This window comes from Platichthys flesus, chromosome 16 (genome assembly GCF_949316205.1).
Source record: "Platichthys flesus chromosome 16, fPlaFle2.1, whole genome shotgun sequence".
Classification (NCBI taxonomy): domain Eukaryota; kingdom Metazoa; phylum Chordata; class Actinopteri; order Pleuronectiformes; family Pleuronectidae; genus Platichthys; species Platichthys flesus.
Window position 1 is genome coordinate 2,169,598 of NC_084960.1, and position 26,851 is coordinate 2,196,448.

Below are 26,851 nucleotides of genomic sequence, written 5' to 3' on the forward strand. Positions count from 1 at the left end.
GGGACGTGACGGGGACCACGCCGCACTCGGAGCTGAGCTGAATGAACAAGTGACGCGAATATTGCAATCAATACTAAAAGAGTTTGGGCTCAATGCCACTTCCTTCTCGCTGGGAGTTGAACCGTGTCTGACAGGCGCCGGGTGGAATCCATTCATCGCCACACAAGACCCCGACCTGAAAGAGTCTGAGGGTCTGACGCTCCAGATGATTCGCCTCAGGACATTGTTCTGCTCTGTGATCCTGGTTAATGGAGCCGCGGATGTGGGTGGATGGCTAACGCAAGCAAGGGCAGAGGGAGGATGATGAAGAAGAGGTGGAGGAGAGAGAGAGAGAGAGAGAGAGAGAGAGAGGAGGCACCTGCTGGGTCCACATGGCTTTGAACGGCCGAGTTTAAGTGGCTGCGCTCACGCACGCATCGGTCTGAGGCGCAGTGGAGACTCGGATCAAGGCGATTGGCCACGTGGTTTGTGTTAACCGGCGGGCGAACAGGAGACAGTGTTCAGGTGCAGGCTGTAAAAAGAACGGTGGAGAAGAAAGAAACAAGTAAAAACAACACAGAGGTCGGTGAAGATCAAATGAAAGTAGAGTAAGCAACACGAAGAGGAGAAGAGGAAGGTGGCAACACTTTAAAAATTCTGCCTTTGCACAAAATCTGCGTATGACGATTATGGTACGGTTCGAGGGGAATTCCAGTATTTTTCAACTTAGGGCCTATTTTTTATAAATACGTGTGAGGTGCTTAAATTTTTGACATTTGGAATCAGTCGAGTAGATCGTGTGATTTAATGGGGAAACTGAGACGGTCCAGTAAAGCATCAAAACACGGGATGGACAAAGGTCACGACAAAGGTCACGACAGTTTGATGAACTCACAGGAGAATTTAACAGCTCAAGAGTCAAATATGTTTTTCTTCTGAGTCACCAAACAATCTGTAACATCCAAGCTACGATAACTAACCCTTAAATCATAGTTTATTAAGCTTTAGAGAAATATTTCCTAACCTAAAAGGGGTTTTCCAATATTTCATAACTTGGGCCCTAGGTCTAAATTAATGGGTTTTGCAGGACAGATCTGGAATCAGCCCCGTACATCACCTCAGATCTTGTGGCAGTTCAGTAAGCGTCGACTTCTCCTTCTCACCATGCAGCAAACGGCTCAACTTGTTATTCTGGGTCTTGGTTAAGAGTCTGACGGTGAATTGTAAATTCAGCGAACCACCCTAACTACTTATCACACATATATAAGTGATATTGATCTTAATCGTTCCCCTAAGAGTCTAATTATTAGTTTAAAAGTTGTCCTGTGAAAGATCTTTGACTGCCGCTGCACGTCGGGTCAGTGCAGGAGCGTCTGTGCTGCATCGTGAACCTCGACCATAACAGAGAGCTGTCGAGTTGACCTCTGACCTTCAGGCTGTCGCAGTGGAAACAGCTTAATAAGCATCACTTCCTGTGCACCACGGGGATTTTTGTCACTATTACAGATGATGCTTATATATTTATTCCAAAGAATATGTCACTAAACTGTGACCTTATCAGCATCTCTTCAAAAGCACCCCTTAGTGTTTCTATAGTGCAGAGGATGAGTGTGTGTACTCTGTGTGTGTGTGTTTGTGTGTGTGTGTGCGTGTGTGTGTGTGAGAGATAAAACGGTTGATAGGGGAGATAACCAGTAAGTGTGTACTGTGAGTTTTTCAACCCACTCAGTACAGACGCACATCTGTATGTGAATCCACCTGCATGCAATCATCTCCAGTAAACACAACATCCGCACTCATCCGTCACAAAGAGAAGCCGGTTGGCTCATCCGGTAACACACACACGTTCAAACACACGTTCAAACACCGAGATCACTTTTCCATTTCAACACTCAACCGCCGTCCGTGCACACGTCCGTGAATTCAGCTTCGGATGTCAAGAGATTTCTGAGTCATGGATTCTGAATGCTTGTGTTCTTGGCAGAGATTACAGCCGCATAACATCAAATGAAAGTTGGGCAAACACACACACACACACACACACACACACACACACACACACACACTGCAGAGTCAGTTTTCGAGTGTGTGTTTCTAGGTGAAGCCAACGGACTGCAGACTTTCAGCCAAGTTTGCACGTCAGGTTTCTTTAGCATCTGAAAACTGAAACCCTTCAGAGTGGCGGGGCGTGGCAGCGTGTCAAATAGATGAATGGATCTGATCTCAAACAGTCGCTGCACCACATCGTCGTCTGAGAGCAGCGGGGGGGTGAGGCTGCGACTCTCGATATCACTCACAGCTCAAGAGAAAGTTGACGACTCCCTGCAGCTGCTTTGTTTTAACAGAGAATCTTGAATCACTCTCTGACTAGGAGTTTTAATCAGACCAAAGTAACAGAAAAGCGAGAGATGTGGCCTGGAAATAGAATAAAATAACAATATGAAAGTGAAGCCGAAGCTAAACTGTGTGAAATGAGTCCTTCATACTGTCTCTGTGTGTGTCTGTAAGTCAGAGATGAGAGAGTGAAGTGGAAACAGCAGCAGCACATCTACCTGCTGTGTGTGTGTGTGTGTGTCTGTGTGAGGAGAGAGTGCTGGGGGGAGACCACCTACACTTCCACCTGCTCTGCCTTTTAGAGGGGCCCTCTTCAATCACAAGGCTGGGGTCATTATGGATGCGAGCCTCCAGCCGCCAGGCATTGTTTAGCTATTTCTGTCCTCGCACTCTTCAGAGAAACATCGAGCAAGAACCCATTAAAACCTGAGCTTCAGACTGGAGCAGGAAACATCAGGAGCTGAACATCAGAGTGTCCATGTCTTTAAAAACCTCCGCGGTGCTTTCTGAGGCAACATGTGGACTCTGAGCTCCGTGTTCTCCCAGATTCTCCTTCTGAGGAATAATGTTTCATGATTTAACTCCGTCGAGAAGCGTCTATCCCACCTGTGCAGGGTGTAGATAATGGATGGATGAATGGATGGATGGATGGATGGATGGATGGTACATACATGTGATAATAAATGGAAGACATACACCCAGACTGACACAACGATGAGGGATGACAGAGCAGTGTGAAGATGACTAAGTCCAAACTTTCAGAGTGAGAAGTTGTTTGTTGCTCGACTTCAGGGAAAACAACACAAAAGCCTCTGACATCTTTTCTTTCCCCCACGTTTGTGAAGCTGTTACACAAACCACGTGTTTTAACACTGTTTTGCTTTGAAAACTTTGTTCTCAGGGTTTTTCTCCAAGTCGTTGCTGCTTCCGAACTTCTCCCATCCGGCCAGATATCTCCTTCTGACTACAAACGCTAGTAAACAACTCTCCCATGAAAACAATTAAACAGTAATTTGCGACCAAAGCGAATCTTAAATTGCCCAGTGAGAGTCTATATTTGGAGCAGGGCTTCCTGAGCACACTACTTAAGGTAAACTACATTAAATGTGAGGTAATTAGTGCGCCACACAACAGACCACAAGCTGCTAATTGTGCTGCCTGTGGTCTACGTGCCTCCACCCAGAGGAACCTGCAGACTCGAGTCGGCTCATCGTCCCGGCGCAGGAACACGCAAACAGTAATTGTCAGGTGAGATACAAAAACATGTCTGAGAGCCAAGGCACAGTGTGTGTGTGGGTGTGTGTGTGTGTCTGTTCGGTACAAGGTGTACAAGGTGGAGCACCAGTAAAAGTGAATTTACATACGTGAGTAAGAGTGTGAGCGAGAGTGCGTTGTCTGTCTGGCTGTGTGTGTGTGTGTGTGGGTGTGTGTGGGGGAGTCGGATGGATTCTACAGCTTCACCCCGAGGGCGTCTGTGTCCAGGCTTGTTCCAGACGTGCCAGGTCCCGGGCGTCGGGATTCGCTCCCAGTTACGGGATAACGCAAACGCCGCCCGAGGCCGAAGAGGAGATGCAGACGAAGTCAAAAAAAAAGAAAACACAATTCTGAGGTATTTTCATGTTGACAGTAAAACCTGCATTTGGATGTTTGCCCCCAGAAAAGTGCCGGCGCTGCATCTTTCCCTCAGAACCATCTGCAACCTGAGAAAATCCCTGTGGATATCTGTGACACAGACCCACAACAGCACGACAATAATGAGTAACAGCACATGTGTGTTAACGCTGGTTGTGTTGATTTCATATTACGATGTCTGAGGGTGTGTGTGAGATCCAGAAGTTACTCAGTCGGCTGTCATCGCCGTGAACTCAGCACCTCTCTGTTTTTACCGACCGGTGACTTCACTGCCATCGAGGTCGTGACCTTCCCGACATCCACCCCCCCCCCCCCCCCCCCTCCCGCCTGAAGGGATTCCCTGGGTCTGGTTTTCACCTCTAGGGCACCGGGACATTCTGGTGTCTGGCGCTGCAAAGTTTCCGCTGTATTTATTTGGACACGGACTGAGAGGGAGAACCAGGAAGACGACCAGACACTCGGAGAGGAGACTCAACACAGACACGACAACAACAACTCTGCTGACTGGCAAAGAGGAAAAGGGAGTTTTGCAGGGCATATGTGACTGCTCTCACACACACACACACACACACACACACACACACACACACACACACATACTTCTGATCTGAGAGCTGGAGCAGTTCACAAACTCCTCCACAGAGGGAAGTAACTGCTCTGGCTGATGATTTATATTAATCCCCCCAAAACATTACCCCCAGATCACGAGCTCGTCTGAGGCTGACATGGCAAATTCTCTGGAGGCATTTTGTTTTAATAAAAGCCAAAACCCAGGTTCCACCATGTGGCAGATAAAGAAACCAAAAGGAAACACACACACACAGACACACACAGACACACACATAGCGGCGGCGGCTGCGGCGGCCTGTCTGAGCCAAACCATAACTGAGACGACCCACTCAAAGGAAATCTCAGACTCGCTTGGCAGACGGCAAACACACACACAGGGATCAAATGTGTGTGTCGGCTTCGGCGGAGAGGAGGAATTCATGCGACAGATCATTTGCCACTTGAAGACTGTGAGGATAAAATGTCAACTATCTCAAGTCCCTGCCCTACACACACACACACAGACACACACAAACACACAAACACGTACACACAGAGGAAAGATCTGGAGCCAATTGTTCGCTCATGCCACAACACCCTCACCCCCGCATTCCCCTCTGTTACTCTAAATGTCCTCCTGCGCTACAGGCTCCCGAGCTCTTAACTTATAACTCTGAAGAGGCCGAGATCGTTAAGAGCACATTGTGTATTCATTACCACGACGGCCTGTTCCTGCACCGCAGCCTAATGAGCGGAGAGAGAGAGAGAGAGAGAGAGAGGGATGGATGGAGGAGGACGAGCGATGGAGCAAAGACACAAAGGTCGAACGGATCAGCCGGACACGGACACACACGTCGACCTCTGGCTCTGACCCACACTTTTGACCGGCTAACAGCTTCTATAGCCCTTCTCCCTCTCTCTCCCTCTCTCTGTCTCTCTCTCTCTCCCTCTCTCTCCCTCTCTCTCTCTCCCTCTCTCTCCCTCTCTCTCCGTGCAGAGCTTGGTGTGCTCCAGGGCGAGCGAGGCTGCGGTCAGCTACCTGACTCACGGCTCCTACAGGCGGTTTCAGGTTCACTGAGCAGGACGCACACAGGGCCCTCGCTAACGAGATCTCAGAGTCCTCTTAGTAAGCGTGGTCGTGAGTGCATGTGGCCGCCCAGCAGGCTTATTGACCCCCCCCCCCCCCCCCCCCCCCCCCGTCCTGTTTATCATGAAGAACTGTGACAGGCCCGGCGTTAACAGATGCGGACACTTGTCTCTTATTCTGAAGGGGATCAAAGAGACAAGTTGTCCCTTCTTTTGCCTGAGGAATGATCAAAGGTTTCACTTGGTGTAAAGTTGCGGCTTCAACATGGATTTCATGTCACGTAAAATATGAAATGAACAATATAAATATATATTTCAGTGACATTATGTTTTCTGCCCTGTGCGTGGAAGTATAGGCGTCTTTCTCTCGCCGACTGTCCGACCCTAACCCGATGACCAGGTGGTGGCGCTACAGGAAATCAAGAGAATAAGGAGGGCAGCAGTGTTCGCTGCTTTTGGGTCAATGACAGTTTACAGTAAAAAATGTCCGTCTCTAGTCGACCCACCAATCAACCGAGTGATATTTCCGTCCCCGGAGCACTCGCTGCTATTATAACCAAAAATAAAATCCCATCAGGGACACAAATGAATCCATAATGAAATTCTCTGGTTTTATTCCTGCAAAACACTTCAGATGAAATATGATGAGGTCCTTTGACAACATGTCCTGGTACATTCAGGGAATGGGACATTCACTGCAGCACAATTTCAGTTCCTCATACACAACAAAAATAAACAATTACAAAAGGAAATTGCATGACCTCAGATTTCGTGTCTCGATGCTGTCGTGCAAAATGAGACGAGCTGGTGAATGTCAAGCGTCTCTGATTAGAGAAGATCACAAACTTCCACCTTTAGATGAACGACACGCGAAGGCCGAACGAGTGGAGGCGAGCAAAACACCAGCAGGCCATCATGTGATGTTGACGAGGATGAAGATGATGAAGATGATGGATCACTCTATTAATAGCCCTGGCAGTAGTGACCACACTGACCACAGTCACAAAGGAGGACAGCAGCCCCATGGATGAGAGGCCCCATTATGTCCAAATGAAGGAGTCAGCCGCTCTGTCAAGAGGCCACTTCACAAACAAACCTCATCTGACTGAGCCCGTCTTTATCTCTCCCCTCGCCCGCCCGCTCGCCCCGCGCCGCTACCACCACTCCTTTCTGCTGAGTGGGTGTTTGGAGGAGTTGCGAAGGTCAGGGGAAAGATGTGAGGAGGGAGCTCGGGGCCGTGACCTCTGCGTGGCCTCGGTCGGCCCGAGCCCGGCTGAGTCACAGAGACACGGAACAGGATCGCCAACCGAAAAGAGGCAGAGGACAAGTAGGCTGCAGGCTGGCGCTGACAAAAGGAGTTGTTGTGCAGAGGTGGCGAGGCACAATGGGACGGTTTGAGAGGAGGAGGTGAGGACGGCTCTATCCCCCCCCCGTAAGCACCTTACTGTGAAAGCCTGCTTTGTCAGGAGACAGATAGATTCAGGAAACTCAGGGGATTTTCCCCCTGTGTGTAGGAACTGGTGACATTGTGTTAGAGAGCAGGGAGAAGAAGAAATAAACTTCTGCACACACATCTTAAACTATCTTCCTAGTTGTTGTGGACAAAAGATAAAATGCCACAAGTCCAGCCTCTGTTATCTTTCACTTCACTGATATGATGAAAGTAAATGATGTGGGAGACAATGGATAAAAAATTTCCACTGCATGCATATGTGGTCAGAAAGAATCCGACGCCCATGAACACTCCACCTTGAAAGAAATACGTGCTCACACACACATACTCCCCCCCCCCCCCCCCCCCCCCACACACACACACACACACACTCACACTTTGCTTAATCTTACGGTGAACAGCTTCCTTCCACCCTCTGGCTTTGCCGTTTCCCAGGAACGAGAGCAGGTAACACTCAGTTGGTTTTGGCGCTCGTCCATCTGAACCCGGCTGTTACCAGCGAGTCTGTTGCCAAGCAGCTCGTCCTGCCCTGCAACTCTTTGAAAGTTTGCCCAAAAAAAAAATATGCAAATCAAATAACAAACAAACACACAATCCTAGAGCAGTTCCCGGGCGATAACGAGGACGTGTGTATTTATATATACACACACACACACACACAGAAAGCAGAAGTCGATATCAGGAACTTTGATGCTTGAGCATAGAGAACAACTCTAAATCTAAACAGACTAAACAGAGATGTGACTAATCGAGATGTGACTAAGACGTCTGCAGCTTCTTTTTGTTTTTTTTGTTTTTTGCAGAAAGCTGAAACCTGATAACTGAATGGTTCCAGCTCCTCGGCACAGGTCGTTGTTTCAGAGCTGAACCCGGCCCAGGACTCACACCACCGACATGATGATTAGCAGAGATTGTTTCAGGACACAAACATCATCACATATTAATGCACACATCGTGTTCACACATCTGTCCCTGGTTGGGGAAGGGGGGGGTGTTCCTTTTGTCCAACATTTGGCCGGATGGCAGCGTGCCACCTCACGAGCGTTCCCGTAAACACTCGCCGCTCTGGACCCTGTGCTGCTGTGCTCTGCCAAAATGTCACCAGGACGGTGGTCAGCCTCCACCGCAGAGCTGAATAAAACCCTAAACCAGAACCGAGCGGAGCAGCAGCAGCAGGGAACAGCTGCACAGAGAATAGAATTTATAAGGGAGGTGGCAAAGTGGAGGCACAACACTGCCAGGAACTGTTGTTTTCCTCTGTTTGTCCATATTCCCATGGATACTGACAAAAAGGCACAGAGTTAAAACTGTGGCTGTGGATACCAGAGAATTACCTGGGATGAAGTTAACTGGGATCGGGCAGGGACACCCTGAGACAGTGAAGGACATGGTGAAGGAGTGTGTGTGTCCTCCTCTGTGCAGCAGTTGTTGAGTAACTTGTGTCCTAGCAGCACTTTTCCCTTTTGGCCTGAACATGATAACAGGGTCTGTCGGAGCTGACATGCTTCTTCACATCACATGCATGTTGTTACAGGGCACTTGGGACTCTTCACTGCCAACAGGGGCAGCGGGCTGGAAACTTGGCCCTCGACTGCAGGACGGGCTGGAAACACTGAGACTGACCTGAGAACCACGGAGGGGAAGAATCAACAATGGGGCCAGTATTTAAAAATCAGGGCTTTATTGTTTATTTGTAGGTTTACTATGTATCATCTTTATTACATTTACTATATGTAAAGTAGTGTTTGTGTTTTTTGCAACTTTATCCACTTGTATATATTTAATACTTGTTAAGATACTGTACAAACAATGTCTTAGTTAGAACCAAAGACCTCATGGGATAGAGGGGACAGATAGATAGATAGATAGATAGATAGATAGATAGATAGATAGATAGATAGATAGATGGATGGATAGATAGATATATAGATAGATAGATACATAGATAGATGATAGATAGATAGATGGATAGATAGACAGATAGATAGATAGATATATGGATAGATAGATAGATAGATATATGGATAGATAGATAGATAGATAGATAGATAGATAGATAGAAAGATAGATAGATAGATAGATAGATAGATAGATAGATAGATAGATAGATAGATAGATAGATAGATAGATAGATGGATATATAGAAAGATAGATAGATAGATAGATAGATAGATAGACACATGTCCACTGCTGATCTTGACTGATCTGCTCATTTTAATAAAGTGCGTCTGGATTGAATCTATCTTCATGTCTCCAGCTCTCGTCTGTAAACTTTAGATCTGTCGTTGAGGTGTTTCTTGGTCAGATTCCTCCCTCAGGTCCGGAGGAGGCCGGTGGATTGCGTGACGCCTCCGGACTGGTTGTCTCCATGCGGGGACACAGCACACACAGCTGGAGGTGTTTGTTGTTCTTTTGGAAGTTTGAAGACAGCGGTTAACTTCTCCTCGACTGAAACAGGTGCACCGCTCTCTCCTATGCGCTCTCAGAGATTTAACCTCAATTCCACCGCTTAAAATGAAAAGTCACTTTAATGAAGCCTCACAGATCAAAAGGATGAAGGACCGAGTTGATTAAGTGGGTTTGGCTTTTCGCTGAAGCAGCTCAGCTCTATTTGCCTTTGGTGATCAAAGCAGCGTTATGTAGGCAACGTGCCCAGCATCAGCAGCACCTCGCAAATCTGTCAGGAAGCTGGAGGAGCTCCTCCTGTAAGTGATCACAGGCTGCTTCTCTGCTGCAGTGGTGCGTGTGTGTCAGTCCAGGTCACACTGGGACAGAGATAAATCATAGTTTAATATTCATATCAGCAATATTAAAAATGAAAGAAGCGATTGAATAGAGGCTGTTTGAAAGTGACCAGTAAGAACAGATGTATTTACCGACATGTCTCAGGTCACTTCTCTAAAACTAAGCAGCACATTTTAAAGTTACTGATTTGCAATATGACACATGTCTTATATTATTATTATTATTGCTGTTGATATTAATATCATGTTGCAATACAAACTAATACTAATTGTGAAAAGGGAAGAAGTACACAGAGTAGGACAGACAAACAAATGGAGTATATGATACTGTTAGTACTTTACAACCCAATGATCATATTATTATTTCCCTTTATTTATATTCATGTTTTCATTTACTTTACTTTGCTTGTATGTTTATCTGATTGAGTAGAATTTTTTTGTGTGAGTGTATCAGATAAAGTTCCTCGTTCTAAACACACACACACCCACACACAGACACACACCCACACACACACACACACACAAACAGAAGGAGCTGGAATGCTGCTGGAATGAGGCCCTGGTGGGCGTGGCTTCCCGGTTCTCCAGGAGAGGAACTGCTACGTCAGCGTGGCCATATAAGGAGCGCGGACTTCCTCCACAGGTTGCCTGACAGTAAACAATCCGGCGTCTGAACAGTAAACACGTTTCTTTAACCTCTGGAAGATAAATCATCATAAAGTAACGAGTCCCAGCTTCCGGCTGGAGGAGAAACATCTGTATTCTGAGGAGAACACATCTGTATTCGGAGTGAATATTTACGCATGAAACGAAAACTAGATCTCACCTTCTCCAACAAACCCTAATTCAACCCATACGCGCGCAAATCCGTGCGTAAAAGCGTGAATCTGTTCGATTCCCCCTCCGGCGGCCGTCCCCTCCTCTCTGCCCGGGCTGTGGTGCCTGCAGGCCCCGCTGACAGCCGCGTCTTCCCGGCATCCGCGTCACTCCTCGTCGGATCCCTGTGGGGCGTGGAGTTTGCGCAGGCTCGGCCAATCAGCGCGCGGCTCCGGCTTGTCTCGTGCACTTGCCTTTATAAATAAGCACGCCGCGCTCCGCCTGGTACACACACCTCAACACGCACCGAGAGCAGCACAGCACGAAGGAGGAGTTCAGACCCAAAGTTTACTGAGGAACAGAAACTGACCGAGGACCAGTGGAGGACACCGCAGCTGCCGGGACAGAACCTTGGACTTTCACTCTTTCTCGCTCCGGAGTGATTTTGATTTCGTTTTCCTTGAGGAACTCCTGAATGATCTCTGCTCACTGTGACATTTGTTGATTTACCCAGAGACGGTGTTTCCAGATCAGCTGCTCAGCGTCAGCCCCCTTTTCTCTCCCTACGACTTTATGTCTACAAAGATGGAGCAGCCGTTCTATCACGACGACTCCTTTCTGTCGGCGTACGGCCACTCGGAAGCAGCCATGCACGACTACAAGCTGCTGAAGCAGAACATGAACCTGAACTTGACCGAGTCTTATCGCAGCCTGAAGAGAGCCGAGGCGGAGCACTACCAGGGGGCGCACCAGGACATGGGCTCCCTGAAGCTCGCGTCCCCGGAGCTGGAGAGGCTCATCATCCAGAACAGTAACGGGGTGATCACCACCCCCACGCCCGGCCAGTACTTCTACAACCGCGGCATCACCGACGAGCAGGAGGGCTTCGCCGAGGGCTTCGTGAAGGCGCTGGACGAGCTGCACCAGATGAACGAGATGCCTCCTCCGAACGTGTCCATCGGAGCCGGTGGAGTAACGTGTTCAGCGGCGGCCTCTAGCGTCTTCGGCTCCGCGCTGCAGCCGGAGCCTCCGATCTACACCACGCTGAACGCGTACTGCCCGAACCCGAGCCTCTCGTCCGCGTCCAGCTACCCCACCGCCACCATCAGCTACCTGCCACCGCACCAGCACAGCCACCTGCAGCCCTCGACGCACGGCGTGCACCACTTCGGGCACGCTCTCCCCGGCTCCGGGCTCCACCCGCAGCGGCTCATCTCCCTGAAGGAGGAGCCGCAGACGGTGCCGGACCTCCTGAGCAGCGACGGCTCGCCCCCGATGTCTCCCATCGACCTGGACACCCAGGAGCGGATCAAGGCGGAGCGCAAGCGGCTGAGGAACCGGCTGGCGGCCACCAAGTGCCGGCGGCGCAAGCTGGAGCGCATCTCCCGGCTGGAGGACAAGGTGAAGGGGCTGAAGAATGACAACGCGGGTCTGTCCAACACGGCGTCGGTGCTGCGGGACCAGGTCGCCCAGCTCAAACAGAAGGTCCTGACGCACGTGAGCAGCGGCTGTCAGCTGATGCTCACCAGCAAGATGGAGGCGTTCTGAGCGACAGAGACTAATAAGAGACTGAGAAGTAGAAACACTGGAGTCATGTCCTGCAGGCGCAGCACTGGATTACCGGCTGGTGTGTTGTCGGCACCGGCAGCAGCACGGGGCCGGGGTGGGGGGTGTAGACAACTCTGTAGAGGCTATGTGGGGTGAAGAGACTGAATGAAATGGTACTTCCGGATGCTGGACACCGCTCAAGGGACCATTCAACCCTTGAACCCAGGGCCGCATCCAGACCGAACAGACACTGAGCAACACGGGCCCCTCACGGGTTCACTAATGGTAGAAAATGGGAAAATGATATTTGTACTTTTTGCAGCTGATGTCGTCAAGAAACGCTGCGTTTATTCATTGTGTAAATTATTCTGTTTGTCCGGTTGACCCAGACAAACTTAACACATCCAATGTTTACAATGTATTTTTTATTTTGTCTTGTGTATTTAAGTAAAGTATCTTGAAATGAGACTGAACATGTGACCTCGAGTGTTTGTTTGAATTTATATTTATAAATAGAGGAAATCTATAACTCACATAAACAGCAGGAAAGCTGTGATGGTGTCATGGTAACGATAACACAGTGTGTTGCTACGCACAGAGCGCGCTTGCGTAATACGTAGGCCTTTCCTAATTACGCACCGGCTTGTCCATATATGGGCATGTCGGTGACTAGCTCGTCACAGGGGAGGAATTCTGGGAACCCCCGCCCAGGTCGAAGCAAGCTGCTGTCAGCTCAGTCACCGCCCCCCCCCCTGCTGTATCGAGAGGGGTGGCGGAATTTCCTTTTCTTATCGTAGACCTTTAGGACCAACCTGCCACACACACGCAGAGCAAAGTGCAACGACGCTGCTCTAACTTCCTGGATGAGAATAAGAAGTAGATCAATAACTTTTAAAAACCACGCAACACAACATCCAACACTCTTAATGACACAATCCCCCACACAGCCACATTCCGAAACCTCTCATCCTGTCGCTGCCGCTCGCGCGTAAAAAGCCAATTTAGCCGCATCTGATGTGTGTTGGTATGATAAATAAATCGCACACGGGAGGGGAAGTGACAGCGGCTTCAGGAATGTCGGGGGCGTCTCAAGATGCCACGCCGACTTGGCACAGCACCGGGGCGTGAGTGGGCGTCCGGAGCGCGCGGGAGCATCTGTGTGGATGCACGGAGTCGAGCGCGCTGCCAGGGATAAACATTCTGCTGGGAGGCATCACCGGCCAAGTATGTGCCGCACCAGGGGCTCAGGGGACGGATATAAAGGGGGGAAAGTCCCGCGTTTTAAAGATGAGGATGAGTCAGTAACTGTCCACGCAGGGGTCAGTGGCCCCAAAGGTGAGGGGGGGCAGTGGGAGGACTATAAACTGGCCTTGAAGTCTGGAGATTCCCCCTGGAAACTTGAGATGAGGTGATTCAGTGCGTAAAGAGCGGTGGGTACGATGAGGTGAGCGTTGACCCAGAGGTAGGTTGAACCAGAGCAACCTGGTCTCAGGGAAACTGGAGGTGGGGTTTCTGTCCTCTGACGTGCACGTAAACAACAGGGGAGTGAAAATCCAGCTCTCAGTAAAAAGAAACCACTTCAAGAGAGCGTGCGAGCGAGAGCTGCGGTCCGCGCGCACTCTCACCTCGAGCTGTTTTGGAGACGAAGGTTTCTCGACGTCCTGTCATCTGACGCGTATTTAAATCGCCTCCTTTCCATCAATAACAAGTCCCCGATCTGCTTTTTGTGCCATGAACGTGGAAACTAATCCGGGTGCACCCACGCGAAGTCTCATTTTCTGTGACTTTTTACCAAGAAATCTGTATTTCAGGGGATTTACATTGGTTTAAACTCATTGTCAGTGTTTTTACAAATAACCGACACGTCTGTGGTGAGAATCAGCTCAGATCTTCATGAACCATCACTCAAATCTGTGGCCCTGAAGAAAAGGGTTTTATTTCTTAAGGCTTGAATTATTCATGAACGTTAATGATGGTGTCTCCTAAATAAAAAAAACACAAATCCTCACAAAAATCACAGCTTGCAGCTTCTAATCAAAGACATACTCTGAGAGAAATATCCCCAGTGTCTCCATTTACGCACACAGCAGGCCCACATATTATAATCCACACGCACACGCACACACACGCACTCCAGAAACAAGCCAATTGAAGCCATACCGGCTCTCAACGCGCCTCGGCCCACAACCCACACTGAGTGTCTGTGGGAACATCTGTGATGTGAACGCTGACGTCTGAAGAGCTCTGGGTGGGTTTGATTTTCCTCCATCAGGCCCCCTCCCCTCCCACACACACACGAACACACGCACACGAACACACACGCACACACACACTCAGACGCCTGGCTCTGTCACTCTCCCTCTCTCCGATCTTGTGTTATCTTCTAGAGGACCATGAATATTCCTCCCACCTTGTTGTGGCCATCTGAGGTTCCTACAGAAGTTGGGTGTCACTGCATCAGCGGTTCTCCACCAGACCTGGTTGGAGGGAAGTTTTCTGCAGTTACAGAGAAACACACATGAGACGAGCCACATGTTTTTAATGGGAATTGTAATTATTAGATTAGGCAGCAGATTCATTAATCATCTTTGCCAGGAATTGAACACAGTCACACACTCACCACCTGCTCCCGTCATCAGTACAACGTGTCAGGGCCTCACAGACGAGGCCTTCACAATAAAACAAGACAAACCTGTGTCTCTCTGAATACAGGGAACTTATTGTTGGGTTTAAACTGTTTCATTTATAGAATTATGCTCATATGTGATCATTAGGTTTATCACCACAGCAGAGCTCAGGCCCAGAAAGCAGCATCCTACACGACAGTGGAATGATTTCTGAAGGTGCACAGCGTCACCTAGTGGAGGAAAACCGAAACAGATATTTAGACTCAGCAGCAACAGTCCTACTAGCAAACACTTCTCTTTCTATGATCCTGGTTTTTATGATGATGATATAATAATAATGATTATCACTTCTAAAAGATCCTGATAATAGTATATCCATTATTAGAGAAATATACCCTGTTGTGTAATATCCTTCAGCCATCCTGTGCCATAACATTTTAGAATTTACATATATAATTCTGTTAGAGTGTATGTTTTCATTTCCCCCACATTTATACATATGAAAATTACATATTGAAGTGTAATTGAATGACATGTGCCGCAATATTGAGGTTTAGGCTTAAAAGGAAATAACAGACAAATATTTCTAATCAAAGTTTGTAATTAACTCATATTTATTTTTTTTGTTTATACAAAAGCCAGGTTTCTGAATAAAAAACATTTACAAATTAATGTTACATCTAAAAGAATAAATCCTCACGAAAATATGTTTTTCATCTCGTTTATTTAAATACAAAATTTGAGTAAGATGATAAATTCAACAGAAATTGTCCGAGCCCCACTCCAGTCACCGTCTATCTCCTGGTTAAAGAACAAGCAACACAGGATAAATATTAAAAACACACGATTTGAAGTCAGTGGTGGTATGATGTGTAGCTATGTATTCTCACCTGCAGGGGGCGCACGCTGCTCTAATGTGAGTACCAGTCACTTCTAATGATGTGGTTTTAAATCCCCCTGTCACATGAATACTGTTGTAAAATGATCATTATTATTCATGGATCCTGACTTATTGGACGAGTCTATTCACTGGATTCAAATGATACGTCTCACTGTCGCTGCCAAGCCGAATGATTGGAGGAACTTTAATCTTCATTAAAGCCCAAAAGGCCTTAACTTTGAACGTGGATATTAAAATCACATGTTGACAGTGTTAATAAATGTTGTGCTGATACTTATTTGAATATGAGATTGTTTGAATTCCTCCCTCACAGCAGTGGAGCAAGTGAGTGACAGCTGTCAGAACACGAGCAGTAAACTGGGGCCTGACAGTGGTGAGGGGACATTGGACGGACACTGTCTGCTCCCATCATCGGAGCTGGAGGACACGTCTCCAGACACCAGATAATGATCATCTAATGAGTTTTGAACAAGGAGAAGATAATAAATACATAAAGCAGAGTTTCATTGCTGCCGCAGATGCAGAGGAACAAAACATTCTGATGTCTGTGTCTGTGTCTGTGTCTGTGTCTGTGTCTGTGTCCAGAAGTTTGATGTTTGTGACTCATTTTTTCCCAAGGTTTTTTAAAGGGAACACTTCTGAATAAGCTCGCTTCTTTTTCAAAATTCATCATCCTTGATAAAAGAAATCAAATCAATTGTAAACAAATCATATATTACCAATGTTAAAACTGCAGCTGAGTTCATCACTTAGAACTAGAACCCTTCATTTGACTACATGAACAGTATTCTTAATTTGCTGTCGTCTTCTTTGTTTTACATATTCTTCTTTTTCTTTCATTTCTTTTACATGATGCTTCCTTCTTATTTCTTATTCCTTTATTAAATAGTTTTTACTGATTTTTTCGAATGTCCAGTGTCCTGTCAGGATCATGTGTCTGTCAAAGCACTTTGTAAATAAAGGTGCTATATACATTAAGATATTAATATTATCATTATTAACACAAGTTGCATTATGAATGAAAACTTGATCAACTGAACACATTGTTACATAACTGCACTTTTCTAGTGTTAAATAACATCAAGTTTAAAATATATTGTTACGTATGATTATAATATCAAAAATTATATTCATAAGCTTCAGTTCATCCATCAGACAGAAACTGTGTGAGCCACTAAAAACATCCAGGTCAGGGTCGGGGGGGACATTTAGAAATTTTGTTTTTATTGAGAAAGAAAAGCACAGAAACATCACTTTCATCAGCTTCACCATAAATCACATGAATCAGAATCCTTTGTTTATTTTTACAAAACATTTACATCTAACAGTGCCTCTCTCTAGAGATACACAACGTGATTATAAAAGGAACATCCACCGTGCACTGATGATCCAAAGCTTTGTTGTGTGTGTGTGTGTTTCTGTGCATGGAAACCTCCCCTCAGGTATCAGGTGTGTCATCCATCATCTTCATCAGCCTCAGTTACAATCATCATCATCATCATCATCATCATCATCACAACAGTCACATCAGCATTTGATTCTCTGGCAACAACCTCCACTCGACAACATGTGACTCCAGGGTTTGAATGGACATTGATTTTGGATGAAGAGGAGAAATGACTGGATGTCGAGTGACGGGGTCGAGGTGAAGAGGAGTCTCTGGAGGAGGGAATGAGGATGAAGGGATGAGGATGAAGAGATGAGGGTGAAGAGATGAGGGAAGGAGGAATGGAAAGAGGATGAAGAGATGAGGGTGAAGAGATGAATGTAGGGATGAGGGAAGGAGGAATGGAAGGAGGATGAAAGGATGATGATTGGGATGAGGGAAGGAGGATGAAGGGATGAAGGGAAGTGGGAAGATAAGAAGAAGGGATGAGGGAGGAGGATGAAGGGATGAGAGATAAAAAGATGGATGAAGAGATGAGGGAAGGTTGATGAAGAGATGAGGCAAGGTTTATGAAGAGATGAGGGAAGGTTTATGAAGGGATGAGGATGAAGAGATGAGGGAAGAGAAGATGAGGGGAAGAGGGATGAAGAGATGAGGGTAGGGATGAGGCAAGGTTTATGAAGAGATGAGGGAAGGTTTATGAAGGGATGAGGATGAAGAGATGAGGGAAGAGAAGATGAGGGGAAGAGGGATGAAGAGATGAGGGTAGGGATGAGAGAAGGAGGATGAAGAGATGAGGGAAGGTTGATGAAGGGATGAGGATGAAGAGATGAGGGAAGAGAAGATGAGTGGAATAGAGATAAAGAGATGAGGGTAGGGATGAGGGAAGGAGGATGAAGAGATGAGGGAAGAGAAGATGAGGGGAAGAGGAATGAAGAGATGAGGGTTGAGATGATGGAAGGATGATGAAGGGATGAGAGATGAAAAGATGGATGTAGGGTTGAAGGAAGGAGGATAAAGGGATGAAGGGGAGAAGGAAGGATGGAATGTGGATTGAGTCTCTTTTTTTTACTCTCTCCAGGAAAGGTAAAGGGTGGATTGGAGACACCGAGACAAGTGGAGTGTGATTGGTTGATCGGTCCCATGTGGGCTTGTGATTAGGGGGCGTGGCTGACGTGAGAAACTCCACACACCTCAAACTGGAGCATTGAGACATACAACAAAAATAAAAGACTAACTTCGATTAAAAAAAACACCTTTTAAGATAATTTGTGCAAACATCCCTTGACACCGAGTCATGTGACCGAGGCCCTTACACAAACACCACAGTTTACTCGTTACTCTTTTCTGCTGAGGCTGTTCTATAGAACCGGAGACGCCGTGTTTCCCCTCCGCCTCACACAGAACTATTTAAAACCATTATGGATTCTATGATCATGAGAATGGGAGCTCAGGTTTGTGTCGTAAGGTTAATGACAGGAGCGGGTTAATGACCACCCCCTCTCGAGAGACTTCTGACATTAGGATCTAGACATGTAAATCTAAACGTGTTCCCTTCTCTCTCTCGCCGCTCTACAAGCCGCTGCCGCTGCCCTCCACGTCGTCCACCACCAGCGAGCGCTTACGCAGCACGGAGTTCCCCTTCCTGCCGCCCCTGGCCTGCAGTGGCAGCTTGGTCTGGCAGGGGGCGCGGTACTGGGGCAGGCCCGTCTTGGTGGTGTCCAGCTCCTCGGGGTCGTCCCGCTGAGCCCTGAGGGCGGCGATCACGTCCTTGTCTGAGGGGCTGAGGGTCAGGCAGCCGCAGGGGCGCCCGCCGTCCCCCTCCGTCCCCACGTCTCCGGCCTCTCCCACGTCCTCTGGGTCGTCCTCCACCGCCATGAAGGCGTCTCCCCACAGGCTCTCACACAGGTCCCTGCCGTGCTGGTACATCTGCACACACACATGCAACATGTTGTGAGCTTTATGAAGAATGATCCTGTGAAATCACAGTTTCTTTACTCAAGCAGAAGTACAGGGACACGAGGATTGAACCGCTGATATTTATGGTTAGTGAACGACCCGCTTCTCCCCCTGAGCCACTCACACCCCCACGTCGTAGACCTGTAAAGTCACAGACCTCATGCTGAGTGACTTTACCTTAAAGTGGCAAAGACAGGAGTTCTACGAGTTCTTAAAATGACTCCTCATATTTGATCGGTGCAATTTTCACCACTGCTTCTTGCATCGTCCAGTAAATTAGCAGCATTTGTCACATTGTTGTTGTTTGGCCTCTTTCTGCTTGTGAACATCCATTGAATAAGTGGTTTTGGCCTCTCAGGGCAACTTTTGTCCGCCTCTCTCTCTCTCTCTCTCTCTCGCTCGCCGCACCTCGTCTCCAGCGACCTTGAGAGCAAAGTAAAAGAGAAACGACCTTGAAACGTTCCCGCTGGCATCTGAAAGATTTCATCTCTCGAGGCACAATGGCGATTCTGTCGAGCTTCACAGATCCAAACCGATGGGAAAGGTCGACTCCCGGGAACCTTTTGTGTTACTGTCGGACGGGAAAAGTCGTTTTCACTTTGAGGGAGAAACTTCAATTAGTGCTGAGATCAGCTCGGTGGAAATAAAACGTCCACTTCTCTCTAATAAGACACCGTGAGGATTATTGCATCACGCTGCAGAAACACGACACAATTCCACGTTTAAGCCGTTTAACTGTGAAGAGCCTGGACTCTGAGGGGAATGCTAATTGGTGAAGTTTCGGGGGGGGGGACACACACACACTGTGCTTTTCTGGTTTTAAGCCTCATTCTGTCTCTGTGGTGTCTGTCTCCGTCATTAGGACGTTCTGCAAAGCTCCTACTTTAGCTCACTTTGTCAAAAGACCTCCACTGTACCCCCCCCCCCGTCCCCACCACCACACACACACACACACTGTATTCTGAGTCCCTCGTGCTTATTGCCGCACTTGCTGTTTGTGTATCGCTCTTAGTTTCTCTCTATCGCTCGCCCCCCCCACCAGTACGTCTGCTCCCTCTCATCCTCCCTGTCTGTCAGGAGGGTGTGTGTGTGTGGGGGGGGGGTGGGGGGGGATTAAAGCCTGAGTCACACAGGGAGCTCAGAGAAGAAGAAGCTGTAATATATTTACAGGCTTGGAAGGACAAAGAGGATGAGTGCAATTTCTCTTCACTACACACACACACACCGTCTGTCTGGAGCTCAGGTCTTATCACAGACACACACGCACATGCACGCACGTACACACACACACAGACACACACACACACACTCTCACACACACACACACACACACACACAAACAACAAACTTGTTTTTTGTCTCTTAAGACTACTCCCCATAATGGGACTGTGTAAACAGATTTACGTCCTCAAAACATGAGGAAAACCTGGACCACATGCACGTACGCACTTACACAAACACACACAGACACACACACACACACTTTGCCCCCCCGGCAGACAGTATTTGCTGCCAGAGCTAATTCAGTACAACAACAAGTGTCATTAGACGACATGGTGTGATGGATAATTGTGATGGAGAAAATTTCCTGGGGCGGAGTTCTCGTCTCATCCAGTCCTGCCCCCCCCCCCCCATGGTAATATGACATCACACCTGGTGGACAGAGGGACGCCGAGAATAGGAGGTCGAGATAAACACTTTAATCTGCAACAGCTTAGAGCAACGATCTGCTCTCTTGGCCAAGGGTCAACTATTTTTAAACAAATGAAGAAAGTAAAGAAATATCTCAATGATTTGAGAAGTATGTTAGTAACTGCTTTATTTTATTATTTTATTCCTCTTGGTATTTCTGTATCATTGTGTTTATTCTATTGTTGTATTTATCTGTATCATTAAGCACCTGTCTGATTTGAAGCCTGTAAACATAAACTACTAATGATTATTTACTTTATTTTGTCTCATTATATATTTACAGCATCATATACCTCAAAGGAAATATTTGTGAGCCTCTTACTCTATGTACTTCTTCCCTTTTAACAACTGATATGCACCCGGTACATAATACCAGTAATACCAGTAATATACCAGTACGTAATACCTGGTAAAAAATATATGTACAATGTAAGTGTTGCCCTGTAATTGGCACCGACATTGTGTGACCACTTCACCTTCTTGTGACCATTAACGAGTGTTTCTGAAGCCGTGTGTGTGTCGGTGCCAGCGCCTGGCACACATACACATACACACACACACACACACACACACACACACACACACACACGGTTCCTCTTTGCAGATTCAACCTCATTCCCACAAAACCAGCAGCAGAACGAGTGGAACGCCGAGAGAAATCAGACCTTGGCTCACAAATAATGTTACCAGCGAGTACAAAGAGAGGGAGAGAGACGTGGAGTGCCAGAGGGATTTTCGCATGCTGTGTGTGTGTTTGTGTGGTTGTGTGTGTGTGTGTGTGTGTATGTGTGTGTGTGTGTCTCTAAATATATTCACTTGTTTCTATGCAAATTGATATCTACTGCAGTCAGCATTTACAAACCCTTTCTGCATCTCGGTTTATTTATTCCACACGCATACACCTCAATTTGTTTCTATCCATCTATCACTCTTCCTTTTCATTTCTTTCACCTCTTATGAATCTCTTTTACTCTTCTTTTATTCCTCTGTATGAAATGTGCTTCACAAATCAAACAGCTCTGCCTCTCAGGTGAACCCACCGAGGATTCTGCAGCGGTTTGATGAGGATTATTTCTTCTAAATCACAGAGAAACTCAGCAGTTAATGATTTGAAAGCAAAGCCTCAAACGTAATCTTTGAATTCACAGTCCATGTGTCTGTTCATGTGTCCTGTGCAGCTCGTCTCAGCCGTGTTGAGCCACCGTGAAATCTCCCATCTCTGCCGGCTGAGAAACAAAATGAAGCTTTACTGCCGTGACCTCCAAAAAGAGGCAGGCGCTTGTTTGCAGCCGCTCAGAGAGGAGATATATAAATATATATATTTATATATTTATATATGCTGGACGTGCTGTGATTCATTTGTTTGTATTCTGGAGACGTTTGAAATGCTCAGTTTGAAAACATCTTGTTTTGTGCCATTAGTGTCTCTGCATTCGTACAAATGCACATTGGAGATAGATAGATAGAGAGATGGAGAGATGGATAAACTGATAGATAGATAGATAGAGAGAGAGATAGATAGATAGATAGATAGATAGATAGATAGATAGATAGATAGATAGATATATAGATAGATAGATAGATAGATAGATAGATAGATAGATTGATTGATTGATAGATAGATAGATAGATAGATAGATAGATAGATAGATAGATAGATAGATAGATAGATAGATAGATAGATAGATAGATAGATAGATAGATAGATAGATGGATAGATAGATAGATAGATATATAGATGGATAGATGGATGGATTTGGGGCTCAGCTGTTCCTCGGCCACTCTGTCTCTTTTTAAATCACACAGCTGATTCCTGTCCACTGATGCAGGACCGACTCTTTTCATGCTTCAGCCTCAGCTCTGCTGTTAACCCTTCGCTCACCTCAGCCTCTCTAGACCAGCGACACTCGGACTCTACAGGGACACGGTGTCCGACCTCGTGGATGAAACACGCAGCTCAGGGGACGAGCTCAGTTGATTGGACTCAAAGCTCCTGTGAAGCTCTTTTCAGTGTAAAGTGAAGAAGTGATGAGGAGGAAGATCACAGCTGCCCCGGCCTACCTGCTGATACTGGACACAGGATCCAGTGCAGTTCTGTCCCCGGGGGTCTCTGGCCCAGTTACGAGCGCAGGTCATGTCCATCCTGCAGGCGTCAAACCTGAAGAGAAGCAGTGATGGTTCTTCAGTCAGTCAATGATGTGAAAACACAAATTACAACGACTGCAGTCTGATCTTAAACAGTTGAGACATCGTTGTCATTAGAGTAAAACAACAATGTTTGTTTTGTAGAAATTTCGCGGCAGATGAACCAGGTAGGATGAACGCAAAGTTTACAAATATCTCTCTGCATCATCGACTGTTTATTAAAAAGCTCTGAACAACAAACAATAAAAACTAATTTCTGATCTAAACTCTGGATCAAATCAAAGAAACCTAATATCATAATAAATGTGTATTATTCACAATATGGGAAATGATAGAGATAGAGATGGAACATGTCTGTCTGTGTTGAACTGGTCTTCTTATCATCCCAGCACCACGAGCACTAACTCAACTGGTTGTCGAATCCCATCGTGTCGACCATCGTTACACATATTTGTTGCCTCCTTCATCAGAAACGACTCTGGACTAAGGTTGATGAATGCAGCCTTGGTTTTTATCTCGGTCGTACAGTTTTATGCTGTTTATTGGACACTCGGTCTCAGGATGAGACTGTGGACACAGAGACTCTGCGTCCTTACGGCCGGAGGGGGACACATGTAGTGATTGTGATTTAGGTTTGCTCTGCGGAGCGGTCGACAGCCTCACCAATCACGGCAGAAGCTGTGGCAGAGCGGCACGGCCTGGATGTACGAGCGGCGGTGGGGGTGAGGCCAGCGGGCGGCGTCGGGGGAGCAGCGGTAAAAGCAGGACACGCGCTTCAGGAAACCTTCACACCTGAGGAGAGAGAGAGAGAGAGATAGAGAGAGAGAGAGAGAGAGAGAGAGAGGAGGACGATCAGAGCTCAGGTGAAGAACAACACCTGAGAGAAGAGTCACAGCCACAGACCGCTAATCCATCGAGTGTAAATAAAGATGGCCGACATGACGTCTCCCCAAAAGTGAAGCCAGCTGCAGAACAGGTCATAAACCTCCCACCTCCATGTTAGCAGATGGGACATGGACCAAACTTAAAGGTCAAACAAAAGATGGTTTCTGTCCTTTTAGGTAATTCATATCACAATTTATTTCTAAGTTTGTTTTTAACTAGTTATTCCTCCGCTATAAAAATGGGGTGAAACATCATGATTGACAGCTGAGACCCACTCCTAATTGGTCCAGCCTATATATAGATGGGACCTTGCCATCGAGGCTCCACCCCCCATTACTGCAGCTCAGACTCTGTATCCAGGATATCTTTGATCCATCTCTGGATAGTGGGACGAGTTGTCCTTCTTTATATACAGTATTCACAAATCTAGAATATATATAACGTTAGCAATATCATCATTTTTGGTCCCTGCCAACTAAAGTCATCACTTTGTTTATGATTCAATCACAAACTTTCTTTTCTTGGGGTTCAGTGCTATGCAGGAATAACTAAAGAGCAATGAGAGTTAAACAAGAACAGAGACAAATGAACGACTGTACATTTATGAAATTGAAATTGTACCAGTATACATTATAGATGCTTGGAGGTGAACATGTGTGAGTCTGGATCCACAGAGGGAGACTTACTCGGAGCTCAGGGGCCCGCACTTGTCCCAGGGTTGGTTCTCGTTGCTGGCGGAGGGGACGTGGGAGACGTCCTGGATGTTGTCCTCCGTGCAGCAGCTGTCTGTCGGCAGCGAGGACAGAGGACACCTTTCAACCAGCTCTGACTCAGCACTTTTGTGTGTCGGTTTCACATGCAGCATCACTTACTGTCGGCGTACAGGGCACAGTCCCTCAGGTGGGGCTCCGGGCCCGGGGACGCCTTGTGTTTGCCGTCTTGAAGACACAACCCCTCGGAGTGGGCTCCGCCAATCAGCACGGCCGCCAGGTACACACAGACCAACAACTGAGGGCGGGAGGTGACGTCCATCTCTGCAGAGTCTGGGGACGAGTTCAGCACGTTGGACAGCGGCACACACAATACAGACACACAATACAGACACACTACTGTGATATAATGTGATGAATAACAACCAGCCCCTATAGACACACACAGACACTCAAACACTGACACACAATCTAATGTGATAATGTGAAGAATAAGAATCAGCCCCTATAGACACACACATACTCTCTCACAAACACACACACACACACACACACAAACACACAATCTAATGTGATATAATGTGATGAATAAGTATCGGCCCCTATAGACACACTCACACACACACACACACACACACACAATCTAATGTGATAATTTGATGAATAAGAACCAGCTCCTATAGACACACACACACACACACACACTCACAGACACACAATATAATGTGATAATGTGATGTATAAGAATCAGCCCCTGTAGACACACACACACACACAAACACTAACAGACGCACAAACTTATGGGATAATGTGATGAATAAGAATCAGCCCCTATAGACACACAAACAGACACACACACACATACCTACACACATACACACAATCTAATTGGAAAATGTAATGAATAAGAACCAGCCCCTATAGAAACACACACACACACACACACACACACACACACACACACAAACACACACAGGGACACACTCACACACAGACACACACTCTAATGTGATAATGTGATGAATAAGAATCATCCCTTATAGACTCACACAAACAGACACACACATATAGACACACTATCTAATGTGTTAATGTGATGAATGAGAATCAGCCCCTATAGACCCCCCCCCAGCCTCCTGTCATCAGCCGGTCACAGACGGGTACAGACGGTCAGTCGTCCGGCTCAGCGGCTCACCCCCCCTGCGGGCGGTGCCCTCGCAGACGGGCTGAGTCTAATCACTCTGGACTGAGGCACGGAGCGGAGGTGGACGACGTGCGTCGGTGTTTAATCTGACGGGCGACGCTCTGATCTGCGGGACTCGACCGTGTGGCCCCGGGCCGGTGCCAGCGAGGATCTTACACAACGAGCCGGGTGGACACACATCGAACAACTCCGACGCATGAGTTCACTCCCACTTTGAAACGTTTGTATTAACAAGAAACAACACAAAAGAGACACAACTTGGTTTCACTTTAATACAATCATGTGGCCTACAAAATAAATGCAAGGCCACTGGTGAACCCATGGACATGAATCACCTCCTCCAGGTTAGCAGAGAGGACATGGAACACGTCTAGTACATATATAAATGCATGTTAAAGTGTTTATTTATATGATAAGTTTGCTTTTAGTTTGTTATTTGATGCTTTAAAGCTCGTGATTGGTCGAGAGCTTGTTTCAGGCAGAACCTCGTTACCAACGCTCCATCGCTGATTAACTTGAAAAGGTTTTAACAACAATATTTTACTTTAATATTATTATTCAGACTATGAAAAGGAATGTGAGGACACTGGTCAGACATCAAAACTCATTGCAGCTTAATTCTTAATTCACAAAACATATAATTCACAACATGTTAGAAATAAAATGCAACTTAACCAAGAATACAGTAAAGGATAATACCTGCTCTGGTAATATCTCATTAAATCCAAACTCTGACCTGAAAAGAATCAAGATCCAAATGGAATCTGAGTTTTAGACCTTGAGAAATACTTTAGATTCTTAGTTTGTTGTTCATGGTCCAGTGATTTTAAAATCAGAATTAAATCATCTCAGTCATTTCCACTGATGACAAAGAAAAGCAGCTCATCTGTCTACAAACAGATAAAAAACACACAATGTCTGTCATCCCTGAGTTTACCGTCATTTCAAATGAATCTTTACAAATGTCACACACGCGTCCTCACACCCCCCCCCCCCCCCCCTCTGGTGTGAGGCTGTCACTCAGAACAATCAGCTGCTTCCTGTCGTCTCTCTGAGCAGCCGACATGGAACCACCAGTGTTTGTATTTACCTGTCGCTGCAGAAGAAGATGCTCCGTCCTGATCTGTCTCCTCTTTGGTGAGTGACTGTTTTCCTCTCGGCGTGTTGCTGTGAATGCTCCAGTCTCCTCCTCTCTCTCTC

The 26,851-nt window shown here is 46.7% G+C and overlaps 2 protein-coding genes across 2 annotated transcripts; one reads left to right on the top strand and one right to left on the bottom strand.

Moving 5' to 3' along the window:
- The first annotated feature begins 10,860 nt into the window (after positions 1-10,860).
- Positions 10,861-12,609, top strand: junbb (JunB proto-oncogene, AP-1 transcription factor subunit b). The gene has a single exon (XM_062407970.1). The coding sequence runs from the start codon at positions 11,167-11,169 to the stop codon at positions 12,139-12,141; it is 975 nt and encodes a 324-aa protein (XP_062263954.1). The 5' UTR covers positions 10,861-11,166; the 3' UTR covers positions 12,142-12,609.
- Positions 12,610-16,872: 4,263 nt separating this feature from the next.
- On the bottom strand, positions 16,873-26,851 carry rtbdn (retbindin). Its single transcript, XM_062408181.1, has 6 exons — positions 26,742-26,851; positions 24,610-24,780; positions 24,424-24,523; positions 23,516-23,644; positions 22,769-22,865; positions 16,873-18,985 (listed from the first exon to the last, which is right to left on the bottom strand). Exons 2-6 carry the CDS (start codon positions 24,767-24,769, stop codon positions 18,629-18,631), a joined length of 843 nt encoding a protein of 280 aa, XP_062264165.1. The 5' UTR covers positions 24,770-24,780; positions 26,742-26,851; the 3' UTR covers positions 16,873-18,628.